Raw genomic sequence first — 17,062 nt, forward strand, 5'->3', positions numbered from 1 at the left:
TTAGAATCATTCATTTGTGTATTCATTTACTTTATAAGGTAAAAATTGTACAGCATACACCCCAGCAACACCACAGATTAATGTTTCTGTGGCAAACATGAGTGAAGTCAATAAGTAGCTCTTTGTCAGATTGGATCAGATTTTGCTGCCGAGTGAATTCATTGAAAAATTCCATAACTTGAATTTTAAAATTATGGAAGAGAGATTGTAGAACTGTTTATCAAGAATGTATAATAAATACTTGTCTTTTTTTCCCCCTGTAGCATCCTTGCAGCCTTGATGTTTTTACTCTTATTAAGTGCCTATTTTGAAAAGTAAATGAGTTAAATTACTTGATCTTGTCAGAGACTGTGTTGGTGAACTATGCTTTTAGTTACATTATTGACAAAAATGGTTCCTACCAATTTTTTCAGGTCTGGAATAAAAAGAATGCGAATGAGAAAGGAAGAAGTCAGACTTCTAAGCTTCCTCCACGGTTTGCCAAAAAACAGGCTACGGGGACCCAGCAAGCACAGGCTCTGGCTCCAGTTCCAGCCTCGACTCCAGGTCTAGCCTCAACCTCTGCCCCAGTGCCAGCCTCAGCCCCAGCTCCAGTCCTGACTTCAGCGCCAGCTCCACTCCCGAGCTCTGCCTCCACACCAGTTCCACCCTCCACCTCAGCTCCAGCCACAGTGTCTTCTTCAGCTCCAGCTCCAACCCCTATTCTTGCCTCAGCTTCATCCCCAGCTTCTGTGCCCATCCTCACCTCAGCCTCAATACCCATCCTTGCTTCAGCCCTAGCCCCAACTTCAGCTTCAGCTCCAGCCCCCGCCACCTCAGCCCCAGTAGCCCCCACCTCAGCCCCTGCCACTCCAGCCCCAATTCCAACCCCAGCCCCGGCCCCTGCCTCCACCCTAGTTCCTGCCTCAGCTTCAGCCCCAGCCCTGGTCCCCATCCCTGCTCCAGCCCCCAGTGCACCATCTCAGACTCAGGGACAGACTCATAAACCAGCCCAGAGTCAGCTACAGACTACAACACAGTCTTCAAAACAGCCACCACCTTCAATTAGACTACCTTCAGCTCAGACACCTAATGGCACAGAATACGTAGCCACAGGAAAGTCTATCCAGACTTCACAGTCACATGGCACAATTACAACTGAATTATGGGATAACAAGGTGGCCCCACCAGCTGTGCTGAATGACCTCTCAAAGAAATGTAAGTTCAACAGAGAAGAGAAGGAGGGGGTATGGCCTGAGATGTTGGGGTTTGTTTTTTTGATTGTATGCTCAGATTGGTTTTTTGTAGCCACTTCCTTTTTCTTAATAAGAAGCAATAATTTTTATTAGTTTCCTTTCTTAAAGCCTTTGTTTCTAAAACAAATGTGTTACACTTTTAATAGCATATTTTATGGGCACAATTTTTGCATTGATTAAAAAATACAGGTTTGTTGGGGGGGACCTTATATTTATTTAGGTATTCAAAAATCTGAGTGTATTATGAAAACCTTTGTTTTTTTGTCTAGCTGCCATTTAAGGAAAAGATAAAGTACTTAGGATTATTAGCCTCTAAATTTTAATGGTTGCATTTGCAATGACTCCTTCTTTCCAGTAGGTCCCATTAGTCCACCACAGCCACCCTCAGTCAGTGCGTGGAGTAAGCCCCTAACATCGTTTGGATCGGCTGCTTCATCAGAGGTAGGAGTAGATGTCATAATGGCCTTAGCAGAGTTAGTGGAGCAGAGTTACCTTAAAACAGTTTCTCAAACTGGAATGTGCATCCCAGTCACTCGGACAGCTTAGTAAAATAGATTGCTGAGATTCATGCTCAAAGTTTCTGTTTCATTCGGTTTAATTGAAACCTGAGTACATTTCCAACAAGTTCCCAGGTAATATTATTGCTGCTGGATCCCTATGTATAAGTTGCTTCTCACCTTTAGACATCCTAAGCTTAACATTTTTAAATTGAAGTCTCAATAAAAGTGCTTGTGATACAGAGAATATGAGTGCAATGATTAGTTTTTCAACTTTTCTACCATATTTTTAGCCTGAAAATTAGGTAATAAAATTACTTAGAAGCAGAGTTTACAGGAAATTCTAACATAATTTCTTGAATGTGCAGTATTGGTAAATGAGAACTCAGGTTAGCAGTTTTTCCACTTACTTATTGAACAAAAATTTCTTGAGCACTTGTGATCTACCAGGCAGTGTTCTAACCTGTGGACTTACAGAACAGGGAAAGAGTGTGACAAAAAGGACAAAAAGCCCTGCACTTTGGGGGCTCCCATTGTAGATGGAGGTGGGACCAATAATACATACCATATAGTATGTTAAATGGTGATCAGTGCTGAGGAGAAAAGCAAAGTAGGGAAAGTGCATAAGAAATTTCTCAAGGGATCTGGAGACAACTTAATGATTATTTTGTTCAATGATATAAACGTTAGATACACTAAATAGATTCACAAAGATTGATAAGATTGTATGGTCTAAGTGTTACTACCCTTCATTGTATTATATATATTTTATACACCATTTTTATTTCAAAGTATATTATATTCTTCCTAAAACTACCATTCTCTAATAGTTCTATTGTCCATCTGTTTTTGCATTTCATTGGACTATTTATAAGTTAATTCTTTCTGTACATAAAATCAGTAGCTTTCAGTGATTAATTACTGCACTGTTTCACTTTTATACTACTAACTGTATATTTAAGTTGACTAGAATTTCAGCATTGACTGAAGCAAATAGAGATTCTTTTTTTTTTTAATATTTCATTGTATGGATCTTTTTATTTTTAATTTTTATTTATTTATGGTAGTCACACAGAGAGAGAGAGAGAGAGAGAGAGAGAGAGAGGCAGAGACATAGGCAGAGGGAGAAGCAGGCTCCATGCACCGGGAGCCCGACGTGGGATTCGATCCCGGGTCTCCAGGATCGCGCCCTGGGCCAAAGGCAGGCGACAAACCGCTGCGCCACCCAGGGATCCCCAAATAGAGATTCTTATTCTAAGTCATATCAATAATGTTTGCCTGTATTTGAAAGAGAATATTCAGATATTAATAATAAATCTAAAGAGCATGACTTGTTCTTATTGTTGACATTGTTACACTGATAAATACAATCATAACCTTATACAGTAATTGATACCTTAAGTTCAGGACTACCGAAACTGATAGGAACTATGATTGGATTGTAAGACTGGTGCCTGAAGTTGGACTTTGTCCTGAGTTTTGTCTATTTTTTCTGAAAATGTTAAGTATTGTTATAAACATCCTCTGACTTATAAAACCCTGTTTTGTCTAGCCTTCTGCATGTTCACCTTCTACCACTGCTCTTAAAACCTGCCGTATTCCAGCCTCAGTAGCCTTTTTTTCAGTCTTAACCTTTACACTAGGTGTTTGCTCTGCCAGGAACACTTCCCGCTGCTTTTGTCTTTTGTCTTTTTTTTTTTTTTTTTTAAGACTATTTATTTGAGAGAGAGGAGGGTGAGAGGACAGGGAGAGTTTGGGCAGTCTCCCCACGGAGCAGGGAGCCCACCACGGGGCTTGACCCACAGGATTGGGGCTTGACCCACAGGATCGTGACCTGAGCTAAAGGCAGACATTTAATCAACTGAGCCACCCAGGTGCCCTGATTTTTTTTGCCTTGTAGATTGAGTAACAGTTTGACCTCCTCAGGGTCTTTTTCTGTCTACCAATCTAAAGTGGCTTAACCATATTTTGATTTTTGCATATCTCTTATCTGATTTTCTAGTTGTTCATTTTCTCCATTCACTATATAATGCAAGTTCTGTAAGTTAGATTCTTAGTGTCTGTCTTGGTCAGTGCCTAGCACAAAGAAGATGCCATAGAAATTAGCAGTTTAATTGGATTCCTAAGGTGCGTGCACTTTATTACCAATCACATAGTATTTTAATGGACATTATTTCATTTTATTTCCAAGTATACTTTTTAAAAGTAGGTGACACTAGTGTTGCTATCTTTCTTCTCTCCATTATTCATTCATCTGTTTATTTGTTGCTAATGCTATCTTTGTGTTTGTTGCTTTAAATTTATTTTAAAGGAACAAATAACTTGCTGTAATTTGCTCACAGCAAAACTCATGACACTTAAAAGCCAGGACTTTGAAAAACTGAAGTCTTGGGGCACCTTGGTGGATCAGTCAGTTGAGCATCTGACTCTTAATTTCAGCTCAAGTCATGATCTCAGTGTTTCGAGATAGAACCCTTTGCTGGACTCCAGGCTCAGCATAGAATCTGCTTCTCTCTTTAGCCCTCTCCCCCACCCTTCCACCCCCGCTCCTGCCTTTTTGCATGCATAGTTTCTCTTGCTCTCAAATAAATCTTTAAAAATAAACAAGTAACAACCAAAGTCTTATCCTGGTTTTCATTTTATTGCTTTTTAATACAGATCAATTGTAGCTAAAGGAAAGTTTTCAAAACACCATCAGTGTCTTCAAACTTCCTTCCATTGTACTTTTGAAATGCATGCTTCTATATACATCATTCAGTCACATTTGACTGTTTGCTTTGATAAGGAAGTTTTAAAATACTATCTTTCTAGGGAACAAAGAATGGTCAAGAAAGCGGTGTTGAAATTGGAATTGACACAATTCAGTTTGGTGCTCCAGCCTCAAATGGGAATGAAAATGAAATTGTGCCTGTACTTTCGGAAAAAACTACTGACAAGATACCCGAACCTAAAGAACAACGGCAGAAGCAGCCACGGGCAGGCCCTATCAAAGCCCAGAAGGTAAATATAATTGATATTGTAGATAGAACTGTATGAAAGCCACTAATACTTATGGGAGAACTAGTAATGGTGTTGGAGTTGAATTTGATTTTCAATAAATCTCTTTGATCATGATACATTTTTGTCATAAACATTGGATTTTTAGCTTCCAGATTTGAGTCCAGTAGAAAATAAGGAACACAAACCAGGTCCTATTGGAAAAGAGCGTTCATTGAAAAATAGAAAAGTAAAAGATGCCCAACAGGTGGAGCCAGAAGGACAAGAGAAACCAAGCCCTGCTACAGTCAGAAGTACAGATTCTGTAACAACAAAGGAAACCAAAACAGTTTCAGAAATGTCTACTGAAATAGGAGCAATGATTTCGGTATCATCCACAGAATACGGCGCTAATGTGAAGGTAGGCAACATGCCCCAGCCACCAGCTCATTGGTGCAAACCATGTGGGGAAAACAGCACCAGTACTCGTTTTTTCTGTTGTTCTTTTTCTTTTATTTTGGCTTGAGGCATACAATTCTGTAAACTATATGGGTTATTATATCTGCAGAGAATATTTTATTCCATCATATGCATTTGTGATCTGAAGAAGAAATTCCTAAGTAAATGATTTCTTTATGTGGAAATTTACTCTTAATTCTGGACAGTTAAATGGTTCAAAGTGAAAAATATGTACATTGAATGTTTTTCACTGGGTTTACAGGCTTTGAAAGGATTGCACTATATTTTTATTTTATTAAGAGTTATAGTGGAGCCTTATCTTGCCCACTAGTAAGATTTTCAAGACAGAAACTAAGTCAAATTAAATTTTTAGTAATTCCAAAATAGCCAGTTTTCTTTCACGATTGGAATAGATCACTGTTTTATTGATTGAGCACCAGAGGAAGTAATTTGCATTTAGGAACCACATTGAAAGGTGCGTATCTTTAAAAATACTCATTAAAACAAGATGCAAAGTTTATATCTGCCATTTTGTGTTCACTCTGGTACATATTAAGAAAGGTAAGTGGAAACTTTCATGTTATTTGAATATTTTTGTCTTTTTAATTGCTATACAATCAATGTATGTAAATAAAAAACTAAGATCTACCTCTACCATATTTAAAGAAGAGATTCATGATGATAAACAAGTTTATCCTAAAACCTAATTGCAACAACAAAGATCTTGACATTCATTTATCTATGTTGTTTTTTGAAGAGCATGAAAAATCAGTGGTTGGAAATAAGCTATGATTATGAGAACGACACAGAGTTCTTTTAGTAATCCCAGAAATAGTACTGTTGGCAACCTCCTAGTACTGTGAAGTGTATTTAAGTTTTAAAAAAAAAAAAAACTTTTAATTGGAAGTATAGTTGACATAAGAGAGCAATGCATTTGAAAAAAACGTACAGGACCTTGGCTGTAGTTGAAATGTACCACTTCAGTAGTGAGTCCATGTTTGTTTTATCACAGTATTGTCTCTAAGATTTGAGTCTTAAGAGATGCTCTCCTCTCCTGCTTTCCTCCAAAACAACTTTACAACTGTTAGGCTGCCATTAGAAAGTGAGTCATTAATTTAGTTTACAGTGTATTTTTTTCTATTACTACTCCACAGGAGTCTGTAACAGACTATACTACACCTTCTTCTTCTCTGCCTAACACTGTGGCTACTAATAATGCAAAGATGGAGGATACTTTGGTTAATAATGTAAGTAATCAACCTCAGATATGGAAAGTATGCTTAGGAACCTGGCTATTCTCTAATATGTACTGTGTGACCAGTATTCTTCTCTGGGAAAGGGTTGTAGTAAATTTGCATTTTGGAGCACTAATACTTAGCAAAAATAGGCAACACTTAGGCTCAGTTTCATAAGTACTAATCCTATTAACCTGGTTTCGTTAAGAATTTATATTCCTCCTTCCCACATTCTTCAGGTTCAGTAATTTATTTTGTTGGTATTGGTGTTCTTAAAAGAAAACTTTTTACAATGCATTAAAAAGTCACTCAACAAAGAGTGTTACCAAGTTTCTTTTTTAACTTAAAATCTTTACCTTAGCAACATGCCTGTTGTGAAGATTGAGCTGAAATGTATATGTAAGCACTTCAGACTCTTTGAATGCTGTGTTAAAAAGTGATAGTCATGTAAATTTGGCTGTAGTTTTCCAGAATGTCCATGTTATAATTAAAGATTATGTTAAGGCAGTACAGTCCATCATTTTGCCTTGTTCATTGGCTGACAAAAAATTGTAAACCCAGACAAGTTGGGTAACCCTCTGTAGAAGACCACTTTAGAAGTTACATGGATGGCCCTTGTTCTGGAGATGTGGTAGAAATTTGCTCAGCTGCTCCCTTTTTTAAATATAGCTTTCTATATCATTTTGAGAAGAAGAATTTTATGTCTTAGAGCATTTTTCTTATGCTATCTATGCTTCCTTCTAGCATCTAGTATAGAATTGTAGAGATGTGAGATGTTTTTAGGGTAGTTAAATCCAACTTTGTTGTCAGGCTGTAGGATGGAGGAAAAGAGAAAAGCAAGTGTACAGTTTCTCTTTGTGGTGGGAGAGCTTTGTAGGAACCAATTCATAGAATTTCTCTAGCTTTCAGATGTAGTAGAATTTCACTCAATGTGCCAAATCCTTTTCCCCTGACCTTTTGGAGGAAATCCTAAAATTTTTTAGCTTCCTGTAAGAAGTAATGGGAAATTAGGAAGGGTAAAAAGACTCCCTGTCAATGATCAGGGAGTCCGTGCCACTATGTCAATTATCAAATGCTGAATCAGTAATGCATCAATAAAGTTTAATTTTACCTGTGTCTTCTCATTTAAAAAATATAGTATTTCTTAGGTGTCACTTTTTCAAGAAAGTATACGATGCTGTATGCCAAATTACTCTCTAAATGTGATTTATGAAATACAAATAAGGAAAAATCATTATTCTCAGTACCCTTAAATGTGATTGAAAATATCCATATGAGGGGATCCCTGGGTGGCGCAGTGGTTTGGCGCTTGCCTTTGGCCCAGGGCGCGATCCTGGAGACCCAGGATCGAATCCCACATCGGGCTCCCGGTGCATGGAGCCTGCTTCTCCCTCTGCCTGTGTCTCTGCCTCTCTCTCTCTCTCTCTCTCTCTGTGTGTGTGTGTGTGACTATCATAAATAAATTTTTTAAAAAATTTAAAAAAAAAGGAAATATCCATATGAGTGTTTTAATGGTTTCTGTGTGATCTAATTAAAATGTAATATGCATGCAGGATAACTGAAGGGGAGAGACCATTCTTGTATCTAAGCAAATAGTCTGCATTTAATTTTTAGCTGTGTCTCCAGAGCATGTTTGAAAACAGGAACATCCAGTTTGGGTCAGGGAACATTATAAATGGTCATCAGTTTGAAATGATTTCACAGTGGTGTGTATTTGTGCCAAGTGTGGTGTTGATTCTGAACTTGATTTAATGTAGTGTTAAAAACAAATGTCATACATGGGAAAAATTTTACGACCTTTTGAAAGGTTTCTTTTTTATCCCTAGTGTGGTTGAGGGTTCCATTTTATGCATAGATTTTTTGTCTTTTGAAAAAACTGTTTTTGATTACGGCTTATATCCCTCATCAAAGTTTACTCTTTAAGGATCTTCATTTGGCTATTTATTTCTTAGTGTTACCTATTATTACAATCATTTTGAATCTTGAGTATCTTGAAGATTTAAATGCTGGTGGTGTTTTTGAATATTCATATATAATCTCTGTTAAGTAGTCCATATATTATCAATCTGTGTTAGATACTCCATAGTATCACAAAGTGATTATCATATAACCTCCAAGCATCTCATTTTATCTAAGAATAACTAAGTGAACCATTAGAATCAGTCATACAATAGTACATAATAAAATTTCAAGATCCAGAGACTTAGAGGGAAAAACAAAATCTGAGTATCTTAATATCTTCATGTTTTTAAAAAATATTTGCCATAATCATGTTATAACTACCAGGAAGCAGTTTGTTTAGTGTAACAGGGTGGTGCGATATTCCATACTTCCCTCCCGATTTTACTTCTGTTCTTTAGTCTAGTTATAAGAATGTTGGCTATTTTGCAGGAAAGAGATTAATTTCTAATATTTGCAGTATTGTGTCAAGTGCTTCTGATAGAATCTTAAAGGTGGAAATTGTATTCCTTAGAGCTTTGCTACACCGTGTATGGTCCATGGACCAGCAGTATCAGCATCACTTGGGAACTCATTTGAAATGCAGAATTTCAGGCCTTATCCCCCATACCAACTGACCAGAATCTGCACTTTAATAACATCCCAGGTGACTGTTATACACATTAAAATATATGAGGCAGTGCCTTCAAGTATATACCTTATATTTTGGACAGATTCTTTTTCTGTAATTATATGCATAAAAAAGCAGGTAGTATTTCTCTAAGATATCCAAAATTATTAGTGCAGACACAATGTAATTCTAAGTAATCAAATATTCCTTTTGGCTCTGATGAAAAATACCCCTAGACCAGTACAATTAGTGTTGTCTGTAGTGGGGCTTTTGTAGCAGACTTAGTTAGATTGTGATATGTGTTGCCTACCTTTTCAGGTGCCCCTGCCCAACACCCTCCCCCTCCCTAAGAGGGAGACTATACAACAGAGCTCCAGCCTAACTTCAGCTCCTCCCACTACTTTCAGCCTCACCTTCAAGGTATGTACAACCTCCTTCTCTAAAAGTCCTTGATGATTGCATGCAAGGGGGCATAAGTTAAAAATACTCTTTTGGTATTTTTACTTGTTTTGTATGGTAAGCAACAATACTAAGCTGAGGAAATAGAGTTATGTCAAATTATATCTTAACATTTTATTAACTTCTAATACCATTTTAAAGGGAGGCCTGTTACACTTGTGAATTTTATCTTAAAAATATAGGCAAGCACTTATATTTCATGTTTATACTGAGTCCTTCTTAGAGACCTTAAGTTTTGGATATATTAGTTGTATACAAAACAAACCAACTGGCACGGTGTCTTGCATGTTTTTTCTTATCCTATGGTCCCATAATGATAAGACTGCTAATTTTCTGTCTTTCTTGTAAGTTGTGTGAATTAAATGAATGCTTTGTAATAAGAATATTTTATGAAGGGCAGCCCGGGTGGCTCAACAGTTTAGCGCAGCCTTCAGCACAGGCAGGGCCTGATCCTGAAGACCCAGGATCGAGTCCCACATCAGGCTCCCTGCATGGAGCCTGCTTCTCGCTCTGCCTGTGTCTCTGCCTCTTCTCTCTCTGTGTCTCTCATGAATAAATAAATAAAATCTTTTTTTAAAAAAGAATATTTTATGAAGATACCTCTTGATTGATTAATGGAGGTGATTTTGATCTGATTTTGTTGGACAATTTTGTAATAAGAGGGCAAAAGAGATTATAGACATGTGTTTTTCTATCAAGAGATGCATGTCGGCTTTTTTCCCCCTCCTGTTGTGTTTATAATATTGAGCTGTATTATGCTTTTTTTTAGTTGGGTTATTTGAGAGAATTTTAAATCTGTTGTTCACCCAGATTAGTCAGTGGTTAACAAAAATGGCATGAAATTTAGTGAATTTCTTTTTTTAAGTGCATTGATTTATCCCATTGGTGATGTTTGTTCAGTTTTAGAATCTGGGCAAGTATTTAACCTCTATTAGCAGGACTTCCTAATGCTGCATTGGTTGACAGTGCATCTTTGAACGTTCACTTCTAGAAGTTTGAAAGTAAAATTTTATGAGACAACCACTTGTACTTTGTGTCAGGCCCAGTCGTTGCCCACTCCTTAGTCTCCTCCCAGTTCCTGTTCGATCTTTCTGGTTTTCCCATGGGAGTGACTGTCTTCAGTCCGTGTCTCATACTGTGTCTTATGTGTGGTTTTGACTGTATGCTAGTCAAGGCTAGTCCAGTTTCACATAAGCAAATAGAATATCATAAATTATTCTTTAGGCCAGCTGTTAATTCTTCAGAGAACCCATTCAGCCTTGCCTAATGTTTTTAACATTCCAAGAAGAACTATATACATTTAGAATTAAGGTGAATTTAAATTAAATTTCATTAGCATAAACATTTCTCTAATTTCTTCACTTTTTATATTTCTCTGACATCTCTCTACTTGGATAATATATAAAGTATAGAAATGTTTTATTGGGTGGATTTTATTGACAGCGTATTTGTCAAGGGGAAGATTAGGTATAGTTAAATAGTAGTACTTGTTTCCTTGATTTTCCAAAAATAGAGAATCGAAATTTCCTTGTTGCTAAAGAAATGAAATGAAGCCAAATGTGTGTGGCCTGTATATTATACAAGTTTGATTAGCTATAATTGACGTGTTCCCAACACAGTAGAATTAGTATAAAAGGCATTGTGTGCTCTGTAAAACTGCTCTAAACCATAGAATCTCAGACAGTACAAGCTAATTGCATTTTCTCTAACTTCCTAAATTTATTTTTTACAACCCCCCCTCCCCCGCAAGACTCTTATTTTAAAATTAAACACATTTGAAAGTAGCAAGGTGATTATGAGAAGACTCAAGCAATCATAAAAACATCCCAATGTTTTGGTATTACAGTGATGGTATTAGTCATCTGAGAAAAAGTTAGATTATATGTACTATGTGTTTTAACAAGAAAGCAGGGAAGATATGTAATTATATCTCATTCTTAAAATAAGGTGAAAAATTTTACAGTTGGTGCTTCAAGGACTGACAGCTTCCTAACTATGGCATTAAAGATTGTTACTGGATTTCTTTTGCAGCTGAATTTTATAGTTTACCTTGGGTTTGTTTTCCTGTTTTTAACTAGTAGATCTAAAAACTTGAAAGTCTGTGTATCTGTTCACTTCCTGTTGAGGATCTACATCTGTGCCTGCCAGTTTAGGATCCACTAGCCACATGTAGTTAGTAAGTGCTTAAATGTGGCTAATCTAAGTTGAAGTATGCGCTGTAAGTGTGTAAAAATACAATAGACACTGGATCTGAAATGTTAATATTTAAAATTAAAACATGTCAACTTTTGTGTTGATTACAGGTTTAAGTTATATTAGATAAAAATTGGGTTAAAAATGCTATCAAGTTAGTATTACCTCTTTATTTTTTAAAATGTGGCTATTAGAAAATTTAAAATTATAATATGACTTGCATTTATATGTCTTTTGAATAGCACTGGTCTAGATAGATCTGTTTCTATATTTTTAAAAAAGATTTTATTGTCTTGGAAAGAGAAGGGAAGGGGCGCACAAGCCGGGGGCAGAGGGGGCACAAGGAGGGGGAGAATCTCCAGCTGACTGAACTGAGCGCAGAGCTCAGTATAGGGCTCTGTCCAACAACCCTGAGATCATGACCGGGAGTCAAGACAAAGAGTTGGGTGCTTAACTGACTGAGGCACTCAGGCACCTCAGTCTGTTTCTGCATTTTAAAAAACGAGGACACTATAGCTAAAACCTGTTAGCCACAAGTACAAATGGCAATAGTCAGTATCTGAAATGCTTGATGAAATCTGGATGTAGAACAAGACATATTTCCTCTGCACCCAAGCCTAAAACCTATCTGGTTACTTTGCCGTTTAAAACACTGAACATAACCAGCCAAACAAAAGGTACCTGATAATTGCTTGAGAACTGCTACCTTATAGAGAGAGAATGGAAGGAGTGAGTATTTATGGAGGGCCTTTTAGTGCACTTCCCCCTGGAGTCAGGGCCTTTGGTTAGTCCTAAAGAGGCATGACCTTCCTGTTTCCTTACTCACCACAAGGGTACAAGAGCACTGACTTTATATTTTGCTAACTTCTTCGCCAGAGCTGTCAACAAGCTCTCTTTAGAGACATAGTTCACTGCCTCCCAATTAGAATAAGGGAACAAAGAAAGTTAAACGGCAAAGTGAAAGGTTGGAAAGCCTTAGGAATCCTAATCTTGTCTTTTTTGCAGTGTTTTGAAAGCTTATATTTGGAATTGAGATATATACACACACGTATGTATGTTTGTGTATGTATTTATTGTGTTACAGGTTTTTTGGTGTGTTTTGGGTTTTTTTTGTTTTTTTGTTGTTTGTTTTGTTTTGCTTTAAGACAATGTCCATTTTATTGCAGATGGAGTCTGCACGTAAGGCATGGGAGAATTCTCCAAATGTAAGGGAGAAGGGATCGCCAGTAACTTCCACAGCACCTCCAATTGCAAGTGGAGTCAGCAGTAGTGCCAGCGGACCAAGCACTGCTAACTACAACTCATTCTCAAGCGCATCAATGCCTCAGATTCCTGTTGCTTCAGTCACTCCCACAACATCACTATCAGGTAGAAGTTTTTGGTACCTTTCCTTTAAATATCTTATTTAAAATTTCTTATGATCTTTTCCTATTTACTATCCCCCCCAAACTTACTATTTATAAAATGTATAAGACTTCACAAGATCTAATTATCAGCTATTTTGTAGTAAGCTCTTGCTATTCTTATGCCTTCCCCTCTCTTAGCCCTCTCCTAATTTTAAACAAAAAGTTTTTTTTTTTTAAGATTTTATTTATTTATTCATAGAGATGCAGAGAGAGAGAGAGAGAGAGAGAGGCAGAGACACAGGCAGAGGGAGAAGCAGGCTCCATGCAGAGAGCCTGACGTGGGACTCGATCCAGGGTCTCCAGATCACACCCCGGACTGCAGGCGGCACTAAACCGCTGTGCCACTGGGGCTGCCCAAACAAAAAGTTTTTGATGGCTTATTAAAATTTTGCTTGCTGGACCTTCTGCCCACCCCTATGCTCTGCCCTTTGTGTCATGCTCCTCTCCCCATTATAGATATTAATAAGTAGTTGGTGAAAAGATGTTTATTCATCTAAATTTTTCTGTAGAATTCACCTTTTGATGTTTATTTTTTAACTCTTATACAGCTAATTAGTCCAACTCAAAACAGAATCACACAGGTTGTAAATTTTTGTGGTCTGTATCTAATTTGAGGGAGCTATTGGCCTAAATCTATTGGGATGACATATATTTTCTAGTGAAGGGTTAGGGATAGAGAATTTCCAGTTTCTTATTTGAGTAGATATTTATTGGGTTTTTGTTTGTTTTTAAAGGGAATCCATCAACATCCCAGGTTAGAAAGTGCTTTTCTTCCTTAAATATTTCACTAACGTATAATCCTTTCATTAAACTATATCTCATTTGGGGGCTTTACGGTTTTTAAATAATTACATTTCTAAAATGGTTGACTCTAGGAAAGTAACACCCTTTTACCATATGTCTAACAATGTTTCTTCTGTTGAAAACAAATTTCCGGGGCAGCCCTTGTGTGGCTCAGCTGTTTAGCACCGCCTGCAGCCCAGGGCGTGATCCTGGAGACCCTGGATCAAGTCCCACGTCAGGCTCTCTCTGTATGATGCCTGCTTCTCCCTCTGCCTGTCTCTGTCTCTCTCTGTCTCTCTCTCTCTCTGTCTGAATAAATAAATAAAATTAAAAAAAAAAAAAACAAATTTCCTTTCAAATTTTCCCAATATTCTCTAATATTTCGAAAGCAGCAGGAGCTGCTTTCCAACAGATAACGAGATCTATCCAGGACAGATTTTACCTTCTGACTGGTTTTCATTTAGTGATTGCATTATTGTTTTTCACTATTCTGGCATTGTGTACCAAAAGAATTGGTCTTTGAGATGTATTATGGTGATTTTGATGTTATATGGGATGAAAAGTATATATTAAGACACATTCAAATCAAAGAGGGTGTTCCACTTCTCTTCCCTCTTTTCATGCATTCCCTACCACGAATTTGCAAGACATCTTCATAATGTTTACTAGCTTGGGCCCCAGTCATTGGGTGCGTAGGGGTTGGGGCTATAAAGCAAGCAGGAGGAGAGTAATGTGGGGAGATTAGGAAATAAAGGGACTGGGAAGGTTCAGTCACAGTTGAACCTTAAACAACGCAGGGGGTTAAGGGAACTGACAGCTGCCAATAACAATATGCAGTCAAAAATGGAATATAACTTTTTCCCCTGGTTATAACTTTTGACTCCTCCTCCTCTCCACTACTCCCCCCCCCCCCCAACAGCCACTATTGACTGGCAGCCTTAACTGATAACATACATAGCCAATTAACACATATTTTGTATATTTATTATAGACTGTATTCTTACAATAATGTAGGGAAAGAATGGTATTAAAATCATGAGAGAAGATACATTTACAATGCTGTACTGTATTGAAAAGAAATCTGCATGTAAGTAGACCCACACACAGTTTAAATCTGTGTTGTTCATGGGTCAAGTGTCCTTCCTTTCTTCCAGGTCTGATTTCCCCACTGTGCTTGACTAGGATAAATGTTTATACTTCTTGCCCAGTTATCCTACTGGTGGAGACTCAAGTGGAAGAACAAAGGTGCTTTGACCTTAGTTCTCTCTTAGATAAAACATCATTTGAAGTCTGAAAATAATGACTGCATTTCACTTTTTAATCGGATAGGACTATTGCCATTCACTGTATTATTACCGTCATTAACACCCACAGATCAACAGAACTACTTGACCCTTCTAGATCTTAAGTTGTATAATTCTTATTTATTAATAGGTTTTCTTTAGGGATGCCTTGGTGGCTCAGTGGTTGAGCATCTACCTTTGGCTCGGGTTGTGATCCCGGGGTTTTGGAATTGAGTCTTACATCAGTCTCTCCGTGGGGAGCCTACTTCTCCCTCTACCTGTGTCTTGGACTTTCTTTGTGTGCCTCTCATGATTAAATAAATTTTAAAAAATAGTTTGTTTTTTTTTCCTTTTAAGGCATTATTATACACCTGTTTTTTTGCTGGTATATATACAAGGAGAGAAAGAACTAACTGTAGCTTTAAGCTTATATGGCTGTCTAGGAGAAGGCCCCTTTACATTAATTATTATTAAGGTTCAGTGCTTTGTTCTTCTGTGTTCTTATGTCTATGCCTGACTTAGTAGATGTTTAAATATTTATTCCTAAATAATGAAGCTCTTAAGATTACCCTTAAGGTATGTTTCTGGAAAGAAGAATAAAATCTAACCTTTAATTTACATGACTTTTTAGGAGCAGTTGTGATCTCCTCAGGTCTATTTACATGTTTTTTTAAGTTTATTTTATTTATCAATCTCTACACCCAGTGTGGGGCTTATATTTATGACTCCAAGATCGGGAGTCAGTGCTGTTCCGACTGAGCCAACCAGGCACCCCTGCATTCTTAAATATTCCTAAGGTGCAGCATTTTGTCCTTCTTTGTTGTTACTTTTATGCCTAGCTATAAATGAATGAAGCGCTTGACCATCCTTGTCTTTGTGACGATTAAAAAACTATTAGCTTGAGGCTAAACTATAACAACCCTGTAGGCTCTTGGCCATCTTATTTTGTGAGTTTTATTTTTTAATTTCCTTCTCTTTGCATTTTTCTATTTAATATATTTCTCCAGGTTTTATAGTCTTGTTTACAATTGGTGATTGTTACTTAAGTATGTGGTAAGTACATGCAGGGCATAAACATTAATTTTCCAGTGTCCAGCTGGCATTTGAGTTGTTTTACAGTGTAGAACAGTGGCACTTTAAAATATCTGCCTTTCTCCCTCTCCCACATATAGGAGCTGGTACATATACTACCTCTTCTTTGAGTACAAAATCTACAACCACATCAGACCCTCCTAATATTTGTAAAGTGAAACCCCAGCAATTACAGACAAGCAGCCTGCCTTCTGCAAGTCATTTTTCACAGTTGAGCTGTATGCCTTCCCTTATTGCCCAGCAACAACAGAGTCCACAAGTGTATGTGTCTCAATCTGCAGCAGGTAAGATTTTTAGGATTAGGTATAAGGAATTTAGAAAATGAAGACTTTTTAAAATATTTTTTTTCTCTTTTTCAAGTTTAAGTATTTTTTGATCTGCTCTGCAGATTTGTTTCCTGCTAGAATTCAATTTGCAAAGTAACTTATACACTTAATGCTATTCCAGTCAAGTTATAATACTTTGTTACCTAAAACTTGATAAAGTGATAGTAAAATTCATAGGGAAGAATAAGCCTAAGATGAGCAAAGAAGAAAAAAATTATATGTTGGGGGTATTGGGATAACTTATCCTGCTAAATATCACAGTGTTAATCTTAAATAGTAAATACTTGAAAAATATTCAAACTCACTAATGATTTAAATTCAAAATAAAAGAACAATGAGGCAATTTCTTGCCTTTCTGTGTGAGAAATATTAGAAAGATTGATAATACCTAGTAGAAAGATAGATAATGCCCAGTTTCTCTAAGGGTCACAGTTATTATTAGCAGTTTTTTAAGGCGTGTTGCTGGTGAGTATATAAATTGACATAATTCTTTTAGAAAAATATCTCTATTTTATGTGTACATACTTAACTGTAGTAACCGTTTTCATA

The 17,062-nt window shown here is 37.0% G+C and overlaps 1 protein-coding gene across 4 annotated transcripts in view; it reads left to right on the forward strand.

The window, feature by feature from the left end:
* The window catches only part of PRRC2C (proline rich coiled-coil 2C), a 104,301-nt gene that overhangs the window by 74,863 nt on the left and 12,376 nt on the right, over positions 1-17,062 (forward strand). For all 4 annotated transcript variants that reach the window (XM_041753052.1, XM_041753069.1, XM_041753059.1 and 1 more), the window contains exons 19-26: positions 414-1,197; positions 1,591-1,676; positions 4,544-4,732; positions 4,878-5,129; positions 6,322-6,414; positions 9,290-9,391; positions 12,790-12,991; positions 16,268-16,471. In XM_041753052.1, coding sequence (XP_041608986.1) covers positions 414-1,197; positions 1,591-1,676; positions 4,544-4,732; positions 4,878-5,129; positions 6,322-6,414; positions 9,290-9,391; positions 12,790-12,991; positions 16,268-16,471 — 1,912 coding nt within the window. The remainder of the gene's footprint in view (positions 1-413; positions 1,198-1,590; positions 1,677-4,543; positions 4,733-4,877; positions 5,130-6,321; positions 6,415-9,289; positions 9,392-12,789; positions 12,992-16,267; positions 16,472-17,062) is intronic.

This window comes from Vulpes lagopus, chromosome 1 (genome assembly GCF_018345385.1).
Source record: "Vulpes lagopus strain Blue_001 chromosome 1, ASM1834538v1, whole genome shotgun sequence".
Taxonomy (NCBI): domain Eukaryota; kingdom Metazoa; phylum Chordata; class Mammalia; order Carnivora; family Canidae; genus Vulpes; species Vulpes lagopus.